Genomic DNA, 18,130 nt, shown 5'->3' on the forward strand with positions numbered 1-18,130 from the left:
CGCTCTGCCTGCCGATGTTTTGAATTAACTGGTGCCTGTGTTAACTTGTGACCAACAGATGTTGGAATACCAACTGAAACTTGTAGTCAGAGGCAGTTCTGGCTACAATTGTGCCCTGGGCGAGAACCGTCCAAACCCCCCCCCCTCCCCCCCCAACAAAAACTTACCGCCAAACCCCACCACCAAAACAACAATACATAGCAATACATTATATTATTTTTGGATTATTTTATTAAATATAATCTTAAATACAAAAACAAAGGATAAACAGGATAAAAGGATAGACACTCTCTCTCTCTCTCTCTCTCGCTGTCACATACATACACACACACACACTCACTCACACACACACACACACACACACACACACACACACACACACACACACACACACACACACACACACACACACCTGATGAGTCCTGAAAAGAACATGTAGCTGAGGAGGTACGGTAGATGGCTCCTCACCAGACTCAGGACCAGGTCTGTGGCTGCTGTGCTCATCCTGGTCAGTGGCTCCAGCCCCAAAATATTTCAGAATTGCCCCTGAATTTACAATTAAGATACAATATGTATGTTAGATCACACTGACATCCCACATGCATCAGTTACCCAATTAAAATTACCATAATGCACATTTTATTAACATTTGTCAACATCCTATTGACTAAGCATGACACACTGCAAATTATTTAAAAAGCCATATCTCGTGTATCTCACAAAATGCCATGTCAATTTATGTTAGAAGTTATTGATCTTAGCATATAGCGTATGGGAATAAGTCCACAGTCAGGATGTCTGTGTGAATTTGCACTTCTTGTTGCACTTGAAACACAAACTATACCACGCTGTCTCTGGGTGAAATTAGTTGCATGACATGATGCCTCAATGACAATAGTTGGTAGTTCAGCAAAACTAAATACCAGATACAGTCGTCTTCTGTGGCTTAGCAAAAGGCTAATAAATAGCTAATATCATTCACACCATTCATAAAAATATGCATACCTTTATCTTTTGACTGTTTCTCCTCTTCTTCTTTTTTCTTTTTCTAAACTGCTTGTAGTCGTTCTAGCAAATGTCGGTTAGCTACAGTTACAGTAAATTTCTAAGTTTAGTGTTTTTTGTGAGTCTTATGTTAACATCTGCTGTTACCAGCATGTCTTTTTACACAGAATTCCGTCACTCATTAATAGTGTTGGGTAGTAACGCGTTATTAGTGACAGCGTTACATAACGGTGTTACTTTCTTCAGTAACGAGTAACGTAACGCGTTCTTTTACTTTTTAATTCAGTAACTCCGTGTCCGTTACCAAATGGTTTCGTACAACGTTTTCATTGCAATGGTGCACAGTTCCTGTAACATTCCAGCGATCAATAAATTTTTATTGAATTGAAAAAACATTTGGCGCTCTCTCTCTCTCTCTCTCTCCTGCGTCGGCGCTCAGGTCAGTGCCTCTCGACCACTCTGGTCTGATGAGAAACAAGATGGCAGAGAAGAATAGTTTCCAATCGTGGGCTGTGTTCGAAACCACATACTGCCGAGTACATACTTCCATACCCATACTGTCCATACTGCATACTGCATACCCAGTCCATCAGACAGTATGCAAAGCATTTACACTACAGCATACTACATAATAACCCACAATGCATTGCACTCCTCCCCGAGCCGAAATTGACCGGCTAAAGCTGATTTCACTTTAGCTCTAAACTCTTCAAATGTTTAACTTTATCAAGATTTTTTTTTTTTTTAATTAGGCGACAAAGTGGTCATTTAGAGCCCAAGTGTGTCGTTCATTTGTCCGAAAACCAACCGTTTATGATTTTGTTCGGACGAATTCAGCGAAATTGAAGCCAGCCGCAGTGAGCAACGCACTTCCGGTTATTTTCACAAAAATAAACTACCCCTTTCCCTTTCTCATGCATATAGATAAATCTCTGATAAATCTGTGCTTTTACTTTGAAAACAAGAAGCCAACCTTTCAGCAATATATCTCGCTTAATATCGCCGTTTGGACCGCTGTCCCATTAACGGAATTGGACCAGTTACGATGCCTTACCGACTGAGACTTTTTTCCGCTTCAACGGCTCTTCATAGGCTCCCGCTCTCCCGCTGTCCGTCGCGTTGCATCTTGGGTAATTTCAGTATGAGGAGTAAACCCACGATGTATACTCAACATGTCTGGCGAATGCAGTATGCATCTGGGAACTTCTCGCATGCTCACAAATCGCATACTGCCAGTGTAAACGCACTGCATACTCATTAAGTTAGTATGAGTAGTCGGTAAGTATGCAGTTTCGAACACAGCCGTGGAGATATTCGCATTATATCACGCATCACGACTATGATTTAATTTAATTCATTTATTTAACCCGTTCAGCCCGACGGACCGACAGCTGTGCGCGACTCCACCATGTGTAAAAAGTGACTAAAGTGCTGTGTCGATGTTTTCTTTCAATTGTGTCTCAAACCAGAAGCCTTAATTTCACTAACTGAGGCTCCAGCTGCACTTTGACAACCGTGTGTTTGTTTTATAACAACTTAATCCAGATGCAACGATTTGACACGCCCCCCTCACCCGCACCTCCAGACACAAAACGCAACACAACGCAAGATCCGTCTGCTCCACCCCAACATATTGGATATCACATGAAACTAAAAAATCTACACTTTAAGAGACACCAGGCAGAATATTCTCTGAGCCGACCAGCTCCCGTCAGCGGCGAAACAAACCCAAAACCGATCTTTACGTTTCACAGCAGCACCTCAGATTCTCACACACTTCTTCACCAAATCTCAAAGCTGTTCACACCAAACACAACATGTTTTATTTCCTTACCGTTTTGTGGTCATTTTCCATCTATCCGCGCTCTCCTCCGACCAAAACTAACCTCATAATCCTCTGGAGTGGTGAAAGAGCGCCATGCACCACCAGACTGTATGTGCTGCCCCTTGTCAACATCTTGTGGGCTTGTCGTCAATTTTGGGAGTTTAAATAAAGTTAGTTGACATTCTACGTCTTGCAAGCCTTCCAACGATATGTTACACGTGACTGAGGCATCATAGAGCTGGGAGACATCTTTTAGCATAACCACACAGTGCTGCTGGAATGAGGCACCGAATGGCAAATAGTTACTATTTCTGTGATATTTGGCAATTTTTTTAGCATGAAACATGCACATTTATCTTCATTGTGTGTTTCTACAGCACATTGCACATTGTTTTTGTTTTTTTCCATGTGAATTTTGTAGATATTATTGTTTAAATATTGCAAAGGGGATTTTTTGTTTTCCCTTTGATATAATTGGCTATTTTTGTATTGATATGCATGTGGTGTTATGCATCAGTATGCATTTCATATTTCATTCATTGTCTTTAACAGAAGTTCTTAGGTGCTGAGTGAAAGCACATTAATTTGTCCAGCTTGATTCTGAATAATAGATTATATCTGAATGTCTATATTTGCTTTAAGCCACTTTATTTTTTTGCAGGCTGTTGTTGAATAAAATAAATAGGCATTGAAACAATACTTTGGTGTTTGTATTGGTGCACAGTGGATAATATTCCATGGCTAGTTGGTAGTTAGATTCAGTGATGTGGATGTAAATGAACGGAAATGGTCGGTTTCATCAACAGTTTGTAAAATAACATCAGTACAGACTGAAATAAGAGCTACAGGGGAGTTCAGTCAGTCAACCTTTAAAAGTAATTGAAAAAGTTACTTTTTCAGTAACGCATTACTTTTTGGTTTAAGTAACTGAGTTACTGAGTTACTTTTTTGATGAAGTAACTTATAACTGTAACTAGTTACTATTTTTCAGTAACTAACTAGCACGATACTGCTCATTAACATGGGAACCAGTTAATCCATCACGCCAGCTGGGCAGTCTGCTCGTAGCTGTAGCCATGTAGCTCTTTGAACTCACTGTTGTGCGATTTGCGGCCATCTCTACTCTCCCATGTTTGTTGTCTTTAGGTTTTTATTTCAAAAAAATGTCTCAATCCCTGTCAAGTTCTGCCTGTTTTTGACTTGTGTGTGTGGGTCAGTTAAGGTTGGTAGGGTGGAGGCTCAGCAGAACCCAGATCTCCTACGTTTTTAAAGTAGGGCACCACCTGCAACACAACAGTGCACTGTCAGAGGGATTTTAACTTACATTAAAAAGATTCACATTGCAAACACACTTATTTTATCTACCTCAGGGAATGGATCAGTGGGGGCAACAGATGCTACTTGGAAATAGGGTGGAGGCTGGATGGAGTTCAGCCCTTCTACAGCTTGAACGACGACTTGAGGCTCCTGGAAGATGAAAAACACAGACCGTCACTGAGGTCCCATTTACATGAAAAGTTTCAAGTGTTTCACTTTGGAAAAAACGTTTTCGTTGCAGCGTTTCTGTCCGTTTCTATTGAAACGGCAGAAACATTGGAAATGAAGTTGTTTTTCATGTTGGGCCATGAGTGGGTGCTGTTGTCTGTTTATATGATGAAGCCACACACACAGGCTGAAGGATGGGAAATTAATCTGGTAAAACAACACGGACACAGATCAACAGGGAGGAGCCGACTCACCTCCGTGCAGCAGGAGCAGCAGCCGCAACAGGTTGCATGACTGGCGCATCCTGCCACGGTGATAGACATAATGAGCTCCACGAACTGGAACACAGCCAGCACAGCCGAAAAGCCACCATTGTAATCCTGAAGAGAGTTTTAGTTAGTATCTGCACACAGGGAATTGTAGCTACATGGATACAACTCACACTGAAAAGCTAAAGGAGAGAACAGTCTCAAATCCAAAGTGTTCTTTACACTCTTTGGAGCACAAGCAAAGGCTAACAGGAGATTTGAGAACAGACTGAAGTTTCTTTTATTGAGACACACACAGGTCAGGATCATGTTTAGCTATTGCGATGTAATGAAGCTAGAGCTGAGGGTCTCCAATATATGAGCAGGAAAACTATGGTTATCCAGATGTCCTGGTCAAAACCCCTGAAAGGAAGAACACTGTCTAAAAAAGCTGACTTGTGGACTTTTCGTATGGAACTGTAATCACCTCTGGACCACTGGTAATTTGTGATTTACCCCCTGACATCTTTCTTTGCATTCACACGGGACAAGAGAACTCTGTGTCTTACTGGAAATTACAGAGTCAGAATCACAATCAGATTTATTTAATTAATCCCCAGAGTGGGGGTGGGGTGGTGGGGCAGAGGGGAATCAAAAAAGGTACAGCATTTCAAGTTATGGTTCCTAATGGTGCATTCACACCGGACGCGTCGCAAGCGTCGTGAGCGGCGCTTTTCTATGCAAAGTCTATGGTGGACGAGCGTCGTGGAGCGGCGGGCGGCAGGGCGGCGCATCAGGAGCGTCATGAGCGTCGCTTTTCCAGCGTTTCGAGCGGCGACGCCCACGACGCTCGTCCCCGGCGTCAAGAGCGTCGTGAGCGTCGCTTTTTGAGAGTTGGGAAAACTGAACTTTCGACGCGCTGCCGCTGAGCGTCAACCAATCAGAGACGATCCCTCCGGTGCTACGTCACTACGAGTGATCCGAGCACCGATGCGGGCCGGCCAGTGTTGCTAACTTGATGACTTTCTCGCTAAATCTGGCGACTTTCCAAAGCCTCTTGGCGAAGTTTTTTTGTCAAAAGCAACTAGCGACAAATCTAGCAACCTTCTCTGGTGCTCTGGAGACGTGACAGGACGTCTCGTTGCTGTCGTCAATGAGCAGCGGGTGCTGCGTGAGCCCCTCCCCCGTCCCAAAGCGCTCACAAGCGGTCAGTCTCAGCAGCGCTCCCCGCTGCAGTCAGAGCAGAGAGGAGCAGAGCAGCCAATAGCCACTTTTCCGACGACGACGCGGTCTAGCTTTATTTAACAAATAAAGCCAAGCCGCTCTCCTGATGCGATCCGCCATAGCTGGAAACAGAAATCAGCCTCCAGCGCGCCAATTAACTGACGTGCATCAAGAGCGTTGCGAGCGTCGCGAGCTTTGTGACCACCCGGTGTCAAGCGTCGTGTTTAAAGCGTCACAAGCGTCAGCTTCGAGGCGTCCCAAGCGTCGACGACGCCCGCGACGCGTTCGGTGTGAACGTAGCATAAGGGAATCGTCGTTAGGATGACGAACCAAAAAAATCCTTCGACACTGGCCATGTTTACATGGGCCCCATATAATCAGATTGTAAGGTGAAGCAGATTTTAAATGTGTCATATAAACACCCGAGTGGATCCGCTTCACTCGGAGCAGATTGTATTTCAGATCTGATTGTACGAAGTCGTCTACGCCGATCGACAATCCGCTCCATGTCTCATATATACAGTGCTTGACAGCGGAGCGGATCAAACAGGGGATTATTTGTTCCGCGCATGCGTTCCCACGTACGTAGTGACGTGTGACGTGCGCAGTACACGGGGCGGTAGTCTGGTCAGGGGAGCACTAGCTCTTTGAACAGCGTATCATGGAGACGTGACAAGATACCAACTGATTGCATTTGGTGTCGCTTGGAATTGAAAACAACCCCCAATTATTTGAGCAGATATCCAGCAGATAAAAACAAATTGCTTGGCGCTGAGGACTGCTGGCCGCAACGCTAAACACCTCAAAGTTCCGCGAGAGACTTTGTGCGCTTGTCACAGGACGCCATATAATCCGCTACACCCAGGACCCTTGTAAACGAGGATTGATCGTGGACCGCGTTGCTTGCCGTCCATGTATACACATGCGTTTAACACGATTCTAACCCAAGTAAACTGGGCCATTGAGACTTTCAGGGGGTTGTTTTAAATTCCAAGCGACACCAAATGCAATCAGTTGGTATCTTGTTTTTGTGTGGAAGGAACCGCTTGATCTTCCTCTGCTTGGTTCTCAACTTCTCATACAGTAGCTGCGTTAACCCTCTCGGTGATGACATCCAACTTGTGTCTCAAAATGCCCACAATCCCAATCAGAGTGTCGATTTTTGTGAAGACCATCATCCTTCGGATGTCTTTTCTGGTGGTGACCTTCTTAATTCTCCAGAAGCCCAGGCCGCAGCCCAGGCCGATCAGCAGCAGGCCTGTCATCATAGATCCAAAAATATACCCATCTTCCACGTCTTCCACGGACAGATGCGCCAGGCACATGATCCCTCTCCACTTGCCCCATGCGTTGATCACATACCCAGCATGCTGGGTCCCGTCTGAGCGGGGAGGATCCCCTGCTCCTTCGCTCTTTGTCGAAATTATTGTATCAACTGCATTGAGAGACCAGCTGATCAATTCTATGGTTGGTATTTTAGCTGATTTGAAAAAAAACCAAGTCAAGCAACTTCTCCAGTCAAACAGACGAGACAGAGAGCAGCAGCAAGCAGAGACAATATGGAGGGAAGACGCAAAGGAGACAACGATAGGAAAAGCGTCCGCCTCCTCCAAGAGCCAAGCAAGCATTACAGCCAGAAATGATCCCGGATGGATGCGTCCATCCTGGTCAAAATATTGTTTTAATATATTTTTATTGTGCAGAATTTTTTAATCTTTAGACCCACTAACACAGAAGCCCTAAAAATAAGTTTTATTTCTGCAGCTTTATGTCGTGATCATGATTGATTTATGCGTCCATCGTGGACAGGTCCATTTCTAAAAGATGCATTTCAGGACAAATTCTGGTCAAAATATTGTTGTATTACCATTTTTAAGGACATAATTAAATGCTTATTTTCTCCTTTTTTCCATGAATGACGTGCTGCGCTGCCATGGCCTAATAATCTGTAATAAAAGAGCAGATACACAGCTTGGAGGGCCGGAATAGTTGATATAAAAATGCAGGCACTCTGCATCAGGAGGCTAAATGACACTTCTAAGGGACAGGACAGATGGTTTTTGATTTGCATGCATCATAACTCTGAACCTGAAATGTGCCAAAGCACAAAGAAATGCAGATATAAGCTACAGTCATGTCTGTCTGTGTTCTGATCAGTCAGCGCAGGTGCACAGCGGAGCTGTGGGGGCGTCCATGAGGGACTGACCCGCTGCTGGTTCTGTGCATCATCCAGATCAATATCCTCCTAAATCATTCCCATCGCAGCCTCCAGTACACTACGCAATACGTCCAGGATTGTCATACCAGAATTCTGAAAGTATGGTGGAGATTATGCTAAAATCACAGATATCCTCCATAATTATCACAAATCACAAGAGGTCTCAAGGTAATTCCAGTCCCGTTCAAACAGGGCTTTGGTGCCAAAAGATCTATACTATGGTTAATACAGAGATGTTTTACTTCACATTAGAATTCTTACGCGAGAACCGAACCAGCTCATGATGACAGCCTCGCATACATACAGGAAAGCACCAAATGCAGCAGCAACTGCTGCAATAATGTTGAACGCCACAGAAGTTTTGATCTGGAGACAGAAGAGAGTCAAGACATGAGACGAAAAGTTTGACAAAATCTTATGAAATGTTGAAAGTCAGTGTAAAGCAAAATCAGCCATTTTCTTCTAAACACCTTAAAGGGACTTAAGGCAACTTTACAAAATTTACCTCAGTGCTGCCGCAATAGGCGCTTTGGGTAACTGCAGCCACCAGCCGAGGTGGCACGGTAGCGCGCACAAACACTTCCGGTGCGCGTCAAGCCCTGGCGTAGGCGCTGCGTAGGGTGCTACGGCGGTGTACACGGCATAGGAATGGTGTCGCTGAGACGGGGAAGCATGCTGAGCTTTTTACAGACTGTCCATCTTCATAGCACTGCAGCAGGGATGCAGTGTTTGAGTCCGTGTCCACGGCGGCCATGTTCTTCCTGTTCGGCAACGCGCATACAGCGTCAATTTACGTCACATCCCCACGATTGTGCGGGAAATTCTGACCCCGAACTGCAACAAATTATTTGGCACACAGCCTGTATAAGGCAACAGACAGATACGGGGATTGGCCTGTTATTTAAGTTTTTAATGCTTCACAGCCCATTAGCATTGAATAAACTGGAAATGCATGTGTAGTTTTTCACAAATCTTGCCTTAAAGGAATACTTCACCCAAACAACAATTTGGCCTCATTTTCTACTCACTGTCATGCTGAGGAACACTCTGGAGCACTTTTTTGATGACTCAAATGCAGCCAGGGATCCGGGGGATTTTCATTGTCAACAAACTTCCATATAACAGGGACCGATAGAGCCCGAAACAAAAAGGCCCATAAAGTCCACAAAACGTGCCTATTTTTCCTTCATACTGCTCGTCTGCTGTAATCCAAGTGTCCTGAGTGGGTAACGTCCATAATTAATTAGAAACGAGGTCATTTAGTACATTTTTCGAGCGTAAACAGTGCTATATCGTACTTCCGTAGTGCACGTCTGTGCGCGCGCCCTGAACTATGGAAGCCGCGGCAGACCAAGCCAGATGCCTGCGCGCTTTCAGGGACTACTGTGCTAATTTGCAAGCGTAGAAGAAGAAGTTCCACTGTTAACCCTCTGCTGTGAGCCTACCCGAAGCAGACCTGGATCAGACCCGGAGCAGACATGGTGGTTGCGCACACGGGCCGTGACAGCAGGGGTGGGGGTGGGTGGGTTTGCAGCCGCGTTAAGGCCTCAGTATGCTTCCCCGTCGCAGCAACGTCGTTCCTACGCCGGCAACCCTACACCGCCACTGGAGGTTAAATGGGTTTCATATTGTTTACGGGGGAGAGAGACAGATCTGGCAACCTCCTCCAGTGGACTGCTGAGGCACCGCAGGCGGTGTGAATCGAAACGAGGAAAGTTGGCTCGACCCAGGGAGCGACCATGTTCTCACTGCATCTAGGGCTGTGTTCACACCAAAGGTATTTGGCTTGACCTATCTGACATAGCAGCCCGTGGTCGAGCCCAGAGCGACAATCTGAACACTTTTTTCGGCTCGATCTAGTACTGCTGGAACAGGCTTGTTCTGTGAACACATTGATGAGACAGCACAACAGGGATTATCAGTTCCGGTCCTGGAGGGTTGGTGTCCTGCATGTTTTAGCTCTCTCCCTGCTTCAGCACACCTCACTCTGATGTTGATGTCTTCATCATGGTTGTAAAAAAGCCCAGTAACGAGCCCTCTTTGAAATCAGGTGCGTTGCAGCTGCGAGAGACCTCAGACTTGCAGGAGACCAGTCCTCCAGGAGTGCAGTTGAAGATCCCTGGCTGAAGGTTTATCATCATGTTGCCCTTTAAATTGTGCTTAAAAGTAAGAAAACTTCAAAGTTTTTTTTTTTCTCAGATGCAAATATCAGGGTCACTCACCAGAGAACGACTCAAATACTTCTCAGCAGCTACCGTCAGAACTCCAGATGTGATGTACTGCAACAACATTTATCAAATGAAGCATTTTTACAATCAGATTCAGAATAATCAAATACAACCAAACCACAGGCCTTTCTTAAACATCAAGAGGATTTTGTCAGCATTGGTGATCATGGTTCCAAGAACACAGTTTAAACCGGCGATTTTGGTGAAATCTCATAAGCCGCAACGGCTGGGAGCAGAGAATTCACTCCGAATCGCTCTTATCGTTGCGATTTCATTTTTTTCTTACGTTAATTCCCACTCGCACAACCGCCCACATGGCACACGCAGGGCTTGTGGGATTGGTGTGCAGCCGGCGCGTAGCAGTAAACCGGAGAGCAGCTGTCAGCACAGCTGCAGACAGTACCCGTGTGGCTGTCTGGGCATTATCTCACCCCAACAATGACCGCTCACCAGACGCCAACCGCCTGCACATCACTCACACACCGCCTGCTCACCAATCTCCTTCCCACGGTGACTGATCTTGCGGTCGACGCCGTTCCCCAATTTTTCTCAAATTGGTGCATTTCTGAACATTCTTTTTTTTTCAGGCTACAGCAGCTTACTGTCACAATTGCTGGGTGGAAATTGCCGTGCCATCACAGTTACAATTGTGAAACGCGTATTAATGAACCTCAGCTGAGCCTTCTTTACACTTTAAAATAAAATCAAACCTCAGTCATCAAGACCTCAGCAAAGGGAGATGGCCACCACCACCCACCTCCCATTGCTGAGTCAGGCAGGGCGAAGAGTTCACCACAATGTGACATCTTAAAGTAGAACTATGCAACTTCTTTACCTCAATAAATGTTTTTCAGAATCCCTGTGGGGGTAAACAAAGACTTGTCACGGTGCTTCGCCAGTCCCTCCACTACCCCCGGGGTCTGTGTCCTAAAAACAGCGCTTCCAATTTCAGAGGAGCGGACCCGACTACATCTTGTGAAAACAAACCTGCTTTACAGCACTCATACGGGAGTACAAGTATAAAAGCGCGTAAAACAAACATGAAACCCTCGCTAATGTTAGCAACACAACCCTTAGGTGCTCACGGATGGCAGAACCAAAAAGACAGAAAAGACCTTTGTCTGACGAGCGGAAAAAAAGAAAACAGGAGTGGGACGCTCTCTGCACGCGAGTCGGGGGTGGGGGAGGGGGGGTGATGTGGAGAACGTTTACGACAGTGAGCTTTTATAGGAGACCAGTAGGGGGAGCGCTAAAGCAAATCTTGCATAGTTCTCCTTTAACTTTTGGAAAAAGTCCAATCTGGAGGAAACTGGAGGATAAACATCTTCTGGTCCTCAGCAGCACCATTAGCTGAATTCTGGGGCAGTAGAAGGTGGATGATTCTGTTTTTAGGAAGATCAGAAAGCAGCAGATTGGTTTAATCCAGAGGTGTCCAGTCCTGAAGTCGGTCCTGAAGGGCCGACGTCCTGCATGTTTCCCATGTCTCTGCTTCAACACACCTGAATCTCATGAAGATTCATAACCAAGTACAGCAGAAAGCCAGAAAATTATCCTCATTGCAGTCAGCTGTGTTAAAGCAAGGAGAAATGGAAAACATGCAGGGCTGCAGCCCTCCAGGAATGGAGTTTGACACCTGTGGTTTAATCAATATGGCTGAATCACTGAATGTAACTCCCATCCACTTTGCAACTTGCTCAGTTTCCGTTGACTTTGTTGTCAAAAATAAAAGATTTCTTTCATTAAATCAATGAAATGAGACTCAAATCTTAACCATGACTGCATCAGCGATCTTCAATAATCATATTTCAGCCTCTGAGCTGATATTTCACTGTGAATACACTAAAAATCTCTAAAATGCCAATTTGACTGATGTCATGTTTGACTTTCACAGACTGGACAGAAGAGCTGGACTTTGATTCATGACAGCTAGGAGGAAAAGTGATTCCTGGAGCTTACGTCCTGTAATTTTTAATTTTTGTTGATAAAAGAGGCCGATTTGATTGAAGTATTGATAAATTGATATTGAACTGCACCTCTCATGATGTGATGTAAATGTTGTCAGCTGCTCCATTCTCACACTTAACTACACTGGAGCTCAAGACTCCACCCAGTGATGTTCTGAAAATAACTTGAGTTCAGTGAATGATTGAATGCAAGTCCTGTCTCTGAAGTCATGTACGCTGTGTCCTTCTCTTGACAATAACTGTATGTGAAGACGGACAGAGACAACTTGAAGGCAGAGCAACATAAACAATGGACTTACGATCAAAGCTCCCCAAACAAAGAATCCGGTGGTAACTCCAATTGAAGAGTGGTAGAAAGCCATGAAGATCCCAGACAGCAGCGTTAATGCACCAATCATGATTTGAACGGTCTACAGAGACAAACAGAGGAAAACAGAGGAAGACTGATGACAGACCCTTCTGATATATGAAGGGTTACATACACAAAAATGTATTTTATAAAACATTCAAATGACTGAGTCAAAAATAAAGACTTTAACCATAGCTGATGGGGGTCAAGGTTCATGCTCAGGGACCCACGGTGGTGGCATGTTGGCTGTGGAAATCAAACCAGCAACATTCACATCCCAAGTGTGGTTCTCAAACCTCTAAGTCAACTCTGGTTAAACATATATATATATATATATATATGTATATATATGTTTATACACACACGTTAGGGCTGTCAAAAATAACGCGTTCATTGCGTTAATTAATTTATGTAATTAATCTAATTAAAATTTTTAACGCAGTTTAACGCGTGCGCATCATGACAAGCCTCACCTCTACCAGTGGGTGGCGGTAGTGCACCCGCATGGAAGCTGCCTGCAAGCTGCCAGCAACCGAAGAAGAAAAAGAAGCCTCACCTCAGCCTCGGCGCGTCCATGCTTCACATGTACGCGTTTCCACGTCTGCTTTGGAGTGTCCGCGCACCACCGATGCGCACACGCTTTCTCCCACACTACAATCTGGCTGCTGAGCGGACGTCCGCGGATCGGTCCGCGCGGACCCTAGCGGACAGGAATTAATGACGATTTTTACGTCACGCGGACCAACGCACAACGCACACCCACGCGGACATGTGAAGCATGGACGGTCAGCAGACAGGAGGCAAAGGAGGCCTGGCGTCAATTCATTTATCAAAACAGAAGGAGAAAGCAATATGGAGGGAGATAAGCCGCTGGCCTCATGGATTCTACTTGTTTGATTAAAAAAATGTTGAAGCAGTTTTCTGTTTTCCACACAAAGAGGAACACTGGCTAAGAATGCCCTGTTTAATTGTGCAAGAAAAAAGTGGTATCTCTTAGTTTTACTTTTCTTGTGGTACTACATTTGTTACAGACCTTAAAATGTAACTCCTGCCAAAAGCCAACTTTAGACAGTATGTTATGGTGTGCATGTTTTAGTCTTTTGAATATTTATTTTATTTAGAGCCTTAAATATAAACACATCACTTGTTCAATATATATAATCATGTCCTGTCGTTTTTCTGTTAATGCAATACAGGAAAAAAAGGGGATATTTCAGACCTAGTTGGAAATTGCGATTATTCGTGATTAATCATGATTAATTCATTTGTAAGCTGTGATTAATCTGATTAAAAATTGTAATCATTTGACAGCCCTAATGTATATATATACATACGTATATATATATATATATATATATATATATATATATATATATATATATATATATACATACGTATATATATATATATATATATATATATATATATATATATATATATATATATATATATATACACAAATATAAATTGACTCACTCAAGCTTGTTTTCATATTATTTGCTGAATCACACAAATACTGTTGGTTTTGTAACTACGTAGATTATTCAAATTACACTCATTAAATTAGTTGTCAAAAGTCTCCTGTCATGGTTTGTGATGGGATGGCGGGATCCCACCAAGGCCGATGTGACGGGGTTCCCTCCAGGAAATGTTTTAATAAGGCGTAGTCAATTTTAACTGCTAAAAAAAAAATGGTGTTGATTTCACCGCTCTCAATATCCCAGTGATGAAACAAAAATACTTGCAAAGCTTAAAGATGAAACAGAAGAAATAATTCACAGAGTAAGTTCAGGCTTTGGTCTTGAGCTCTTCCATGGCTCCTTCCTCCAGTCAACACAAAGTGTGTTGACCAATTCAGATCAGGTTTCTTGGTCTGGTTGGAACTCTACTTCAGCTCCCTCCTCCTGTCAAAAGAACGCTACCAAGTAGTTGTTTTTATGACTGTTTTTACTGTTCAGCACTTTGCGTTGTTCTTATGAATATGAGAAGTGCTTTTACAGATAAAGATTGAGATTGAGATGCTCCGCCTGCCACCATCGCTGCTCTGTATTTGGCATGGAGAAGTCAGCGTCGGCTGCAGGTGAGGCGCCGGCATCGCTCTGCTGCCCTCCAGAGGCGGTCTGAGCTCGGTGAGTTCCTCCGTCTTCTGCAGGAGCAGCGCCCGGACCACGGCCGGTTCCAGCGCTGCTTCAGGCTGACGCTGAGTTTCCACCTGAAGCGGTGAACAAATGAAATCGGGCACGCCGATCGCCAGTCGCCTTGGCATCACACCAACTGTTCTGCGTGGTCGGAGCCCTGCATGCTCTGCGTCACCACGTCTGTGAAGACCTCCACGCTGATAGGCTGACCTTCGCTTGACAAGTTCAATTATTTCAACTCGAGCGACAAGCGTCTGGCGATGAAGCGGCGGGCGGCGGCGAGTGGCAGTGCAAGTCAAACGGCGCACCAATTTTTCGCTTAAAACGGTCGGCCTGGCCGCTCGCCGCGTCATCGGTTAGCGCCCGTCACCCGCCACTCAAGATTGAGCGACAATCGTGTCATTACATTGACTTTGTATGTAATCTCATCGCACGAAAAATTCGCATCGCGTCTGGTGGAAACACAGCATTACTCTCACCCTCCCCATCAACACTGCCACAAGGACTCACGCCAAGACGCCCTTCAACGAGCCACGATGGCTTTCTTCTATTTGATGAGCCCCTCAATCTAGGTGTGACCAACAACAATAATACATTCAAAATTGTGGCTTCATATTGGCTTCATTCATATTGTGGCCCTAAAATGAAAGAAAATCCTTATAAACTCTAGTGGGAAGAAAATAAAAACCCACTCATCAATATAATACATCCTCCAGTCCAAGATACACTCTTTAGAGGACAAAAATGCACATAATTGGTTAATTAATTCAGTGCACCTGGTCGGGTGGCCATTTTCCCTCCCAACGCCCCTGTAAGGCTGAATCTGTAGGAGCAGCTCTGATTGGCTGCATGACTGTCCGTCTGAGTGCAGAAGGGACACAACATGGCGTCTGGTGACTGTCCATCGTGTCAATCTTTGAGAGCTGATATGAAGGAGTAGGACTGTGAAGTGTGCAGCTTCAACTGAATTACAAAACATTTTCAGGGAGAATTATGGTGAGGCTGTGTGTGAGGGGTGTCGAGAGCCAGGAAGTAGGAAGGTGTCTGGCATGGAGCGTGTATGCATATGTGCGTGTGTGTGTGTGTGTGTGTGTGTGTATGTGTGTGCGTGCTGTCCAGTCAGTAGCGGGAGCCACTCCTTCACATCCTCCTCCTCCTCCCAGAGACTGGCGATGTGCGGCAATCTGGAGAAGCAGTCTGCAGGGCATGTGTTGTCCTGTTTGTGGTGTTTCTGTGTCTCTTGCTTCAGGCTCTGAGGCTCTTGTCTCCTGCGCCTGTCTCCATGCTATGGCTTCTGTGCTGTCTGTCCATTCAGTCAGTGCAAATAATTATTTCAATCAGATGAATACATGTGTCTGCAACATGAGAGTTGATGGTTGCTGGTGGCTGAAGCAGCTGATAGCGCAGGATGGCAGCCTTGCTTCAGTCAGTCTGCCCCAGGGTGGCTGTGGCTATAGATGAACTTTACCACCACTGAGTATGGAACAAATGAATAATGTCATTGCAAGCCATTTTGACTTCACCGAAGAAAAGCGCTTCTTAAAACCAATCCATTATTACTGGTATTGCATTAAAGCTCGTGTCCAGAGTTTCCGTTCGTTTCCAATGTATGTATCATTTTTTAAAAGAGCTTAAATGTGTCAGTCTGGTTCGATACTACAATATAATATTAGCATAAAGCAATATAAAAATGTATTTGTGAGCCCGCCTTCATCTCATAGACCCCCTGGTCAGCTTCAGCCAATAGATTTCGAGCTTCAGCCTTGTGGTGCTGTCAATCGACTTGTGCACGCAGCCAGAGAGCACGCGCACTCGCCCAGGCAGAGGTGAGTTAGCTACGCAGCAGCCGCCGCGCTTACTCGGATATATCCACTGTCTGCTGAACATCCACCGTAAACAGCTAAACATGGAGGATGCTGTAGGACTTGGAGGCTCTCATTTTCACCCGACAGATAATGCGCGTGCACAATTAAAGGGGCGTGGCTTGGTCGCTCATGAAAGCAGAGATAGGGCGGAACCTCGAGACATTGGATTAAAAAAAAACCTCTCTCTTTCAAAACTCCGGACACGAACTTTAAAAAATCATGTGGTGATGTCTTCCTAAACCGTACCTAAACACTTTTCTTGAAATCCAAAATTTTACATTTCCATCTATTTCTGTCAGTGTTAATCCAAGAAACAGTGCATTCAAGTTTGTCTGTTGTCAGAAACTCACCCCCAGCGCCTTGGACTCTCTGTTCCCGAAGTTGTGTCTTCTATCCATCGATGGCTGCTGCTGCCCGTTGGGAGTCTCTGGGAGCAAAGAGGTGACGACCACTGCATCTCCCGAGGTGTACGACACAGTGGAAGAAACCATGTTGTTGTATCTGGAGGTTAGAATGAAGAATACATCAATTATGCTAAAACACACACAGCACTTTAAAACTTGTAGAATAAATCAAATGCAGAAAAAATAAATATTAAATTTAAAAAACATATTAAATGTTCCTGTTTTGTTGTTAAAGAAAAGTTTCTCCTCAAAGTTTCCTGTTTAGAGGTGAAACACTTTTCACTTAATGCAATGCACAAAAAATGCATTTTAAAAATGTTTCCAGTTTGCTGATTAATAACAATTGCTGAATAAAATTACTGAAGCAAGTATGATCATAAGGAGACTAGTAAAGGTTGTAGTTGTTTTGGTAGTGACACTGCAGTTAATACTAGAGATGAAACTACGTTTTTTATTCTGGTTTTTTTTTTTTTTGTTTGTTTTGTTTTTTTTTTTTTGGTTCTTGTTTTATTTGTCTTAACTTCTTCAGCCTCTTCTAATTTGCAGACGGTCCCTGAACTCCTGCTCATCGACATCAGTTTTATCTCTGCTTTATGGCAGACACTTGAAGCATATTGTCCTCCTCACACCGATGGGAAAGTGTTAATTCTGTTAGCTGTTAGTCATCTGTCAGCTCTGTTATCCCCATATTGAGTGTTTCTTATTGTTTCATTGAATCAGTTCCGTTATTTCTGATGACTGCTAGTAGATAACAACTGAAAGTGGATCCATTTCCGTCTTTTCCTACTCACCCTCCGGACGTTCCGCTGTTTTTCGGCAGAAGTATCCGAGCTGGAGGCGCAGATGTGCGGGGTGGAGCAGGCTGCAGCGGCAGGGAGAGTCAGTCTCCTCGGTCTCCTCCTACTTCCACTGTTATTGCCTGAAACGCATCACTGTCTGGAAATGACCCTGCTGTGCTGTGCAGCGTCTGATGCCCAGCCCACCAGGAAGACACAGGCAGAGGGAAAGAGACACGGTGATGCAGCACAGCCAGCGTCGAGGAAATAAATAACTTTATTACGAGTCATTTGCATGTTGCAGCGATGGGAACTGCTCTCCGTGTCATTGTTTTTACACAAACATGGTAAAATATAAGCTTATGCTTCTTCCTACCCCTTTTCGGACATGTCGGACTCCA

The 18,130-nt window shown here is 44.5% G+C and overlaps 1 protein-coding gene across 1 annotated transcript; it reads right to left on the reverse strand.

Annotated features, from left to right (window-relative positions):
- Positions 1-3,684: 3,684 nt before the first annotated feature.
- LOC115389073 (membrane-spanning 4-domains subfamily A member 15-like) lies at positions 3,685-17,844 on the reverse strand. Its single transcript, XM_030092459.1, has 8 exons — positions 17,745-17,844; positions 16,900-17,050; positions 12,497-12,607; positions 10,228-10,284; positions 8,267-8,371; positions 4,570-4,695; positions 4,196-4,297; positions 3,685-4,113 (listed from the first exon to the last, which is right to left on the reverse strand). Exons 2-8 carry the CDS (start codon positions 17,038-17,040, stop codon positions 4,048-4,050), a joined length of 708 nt encoding a protein of 235 aa, XP_029948319.1. The 5' UTR covers positions 17,041-17,050; positions 17,745-17,844; the 3' UTR covers positions 3,685-4,047.
- Positions 17,845-18,130: the final 286 nt, after the last annotated feature.

Source organism: Salarias fasciatus, chromosome 5 (assembly GCF_902148845.1).
Source record: "Salarias fasciatus chromosome 5, fSalaFa1.1, whole genome shotgun sequence".
Classification (NCBI taxonomy): domain Eukaryota; kingdom Metazoa; phylum Chordata; class Actinopteri; order Blenniiformes; family Blenniidae; genus Salarias; species Salarias fasciatus.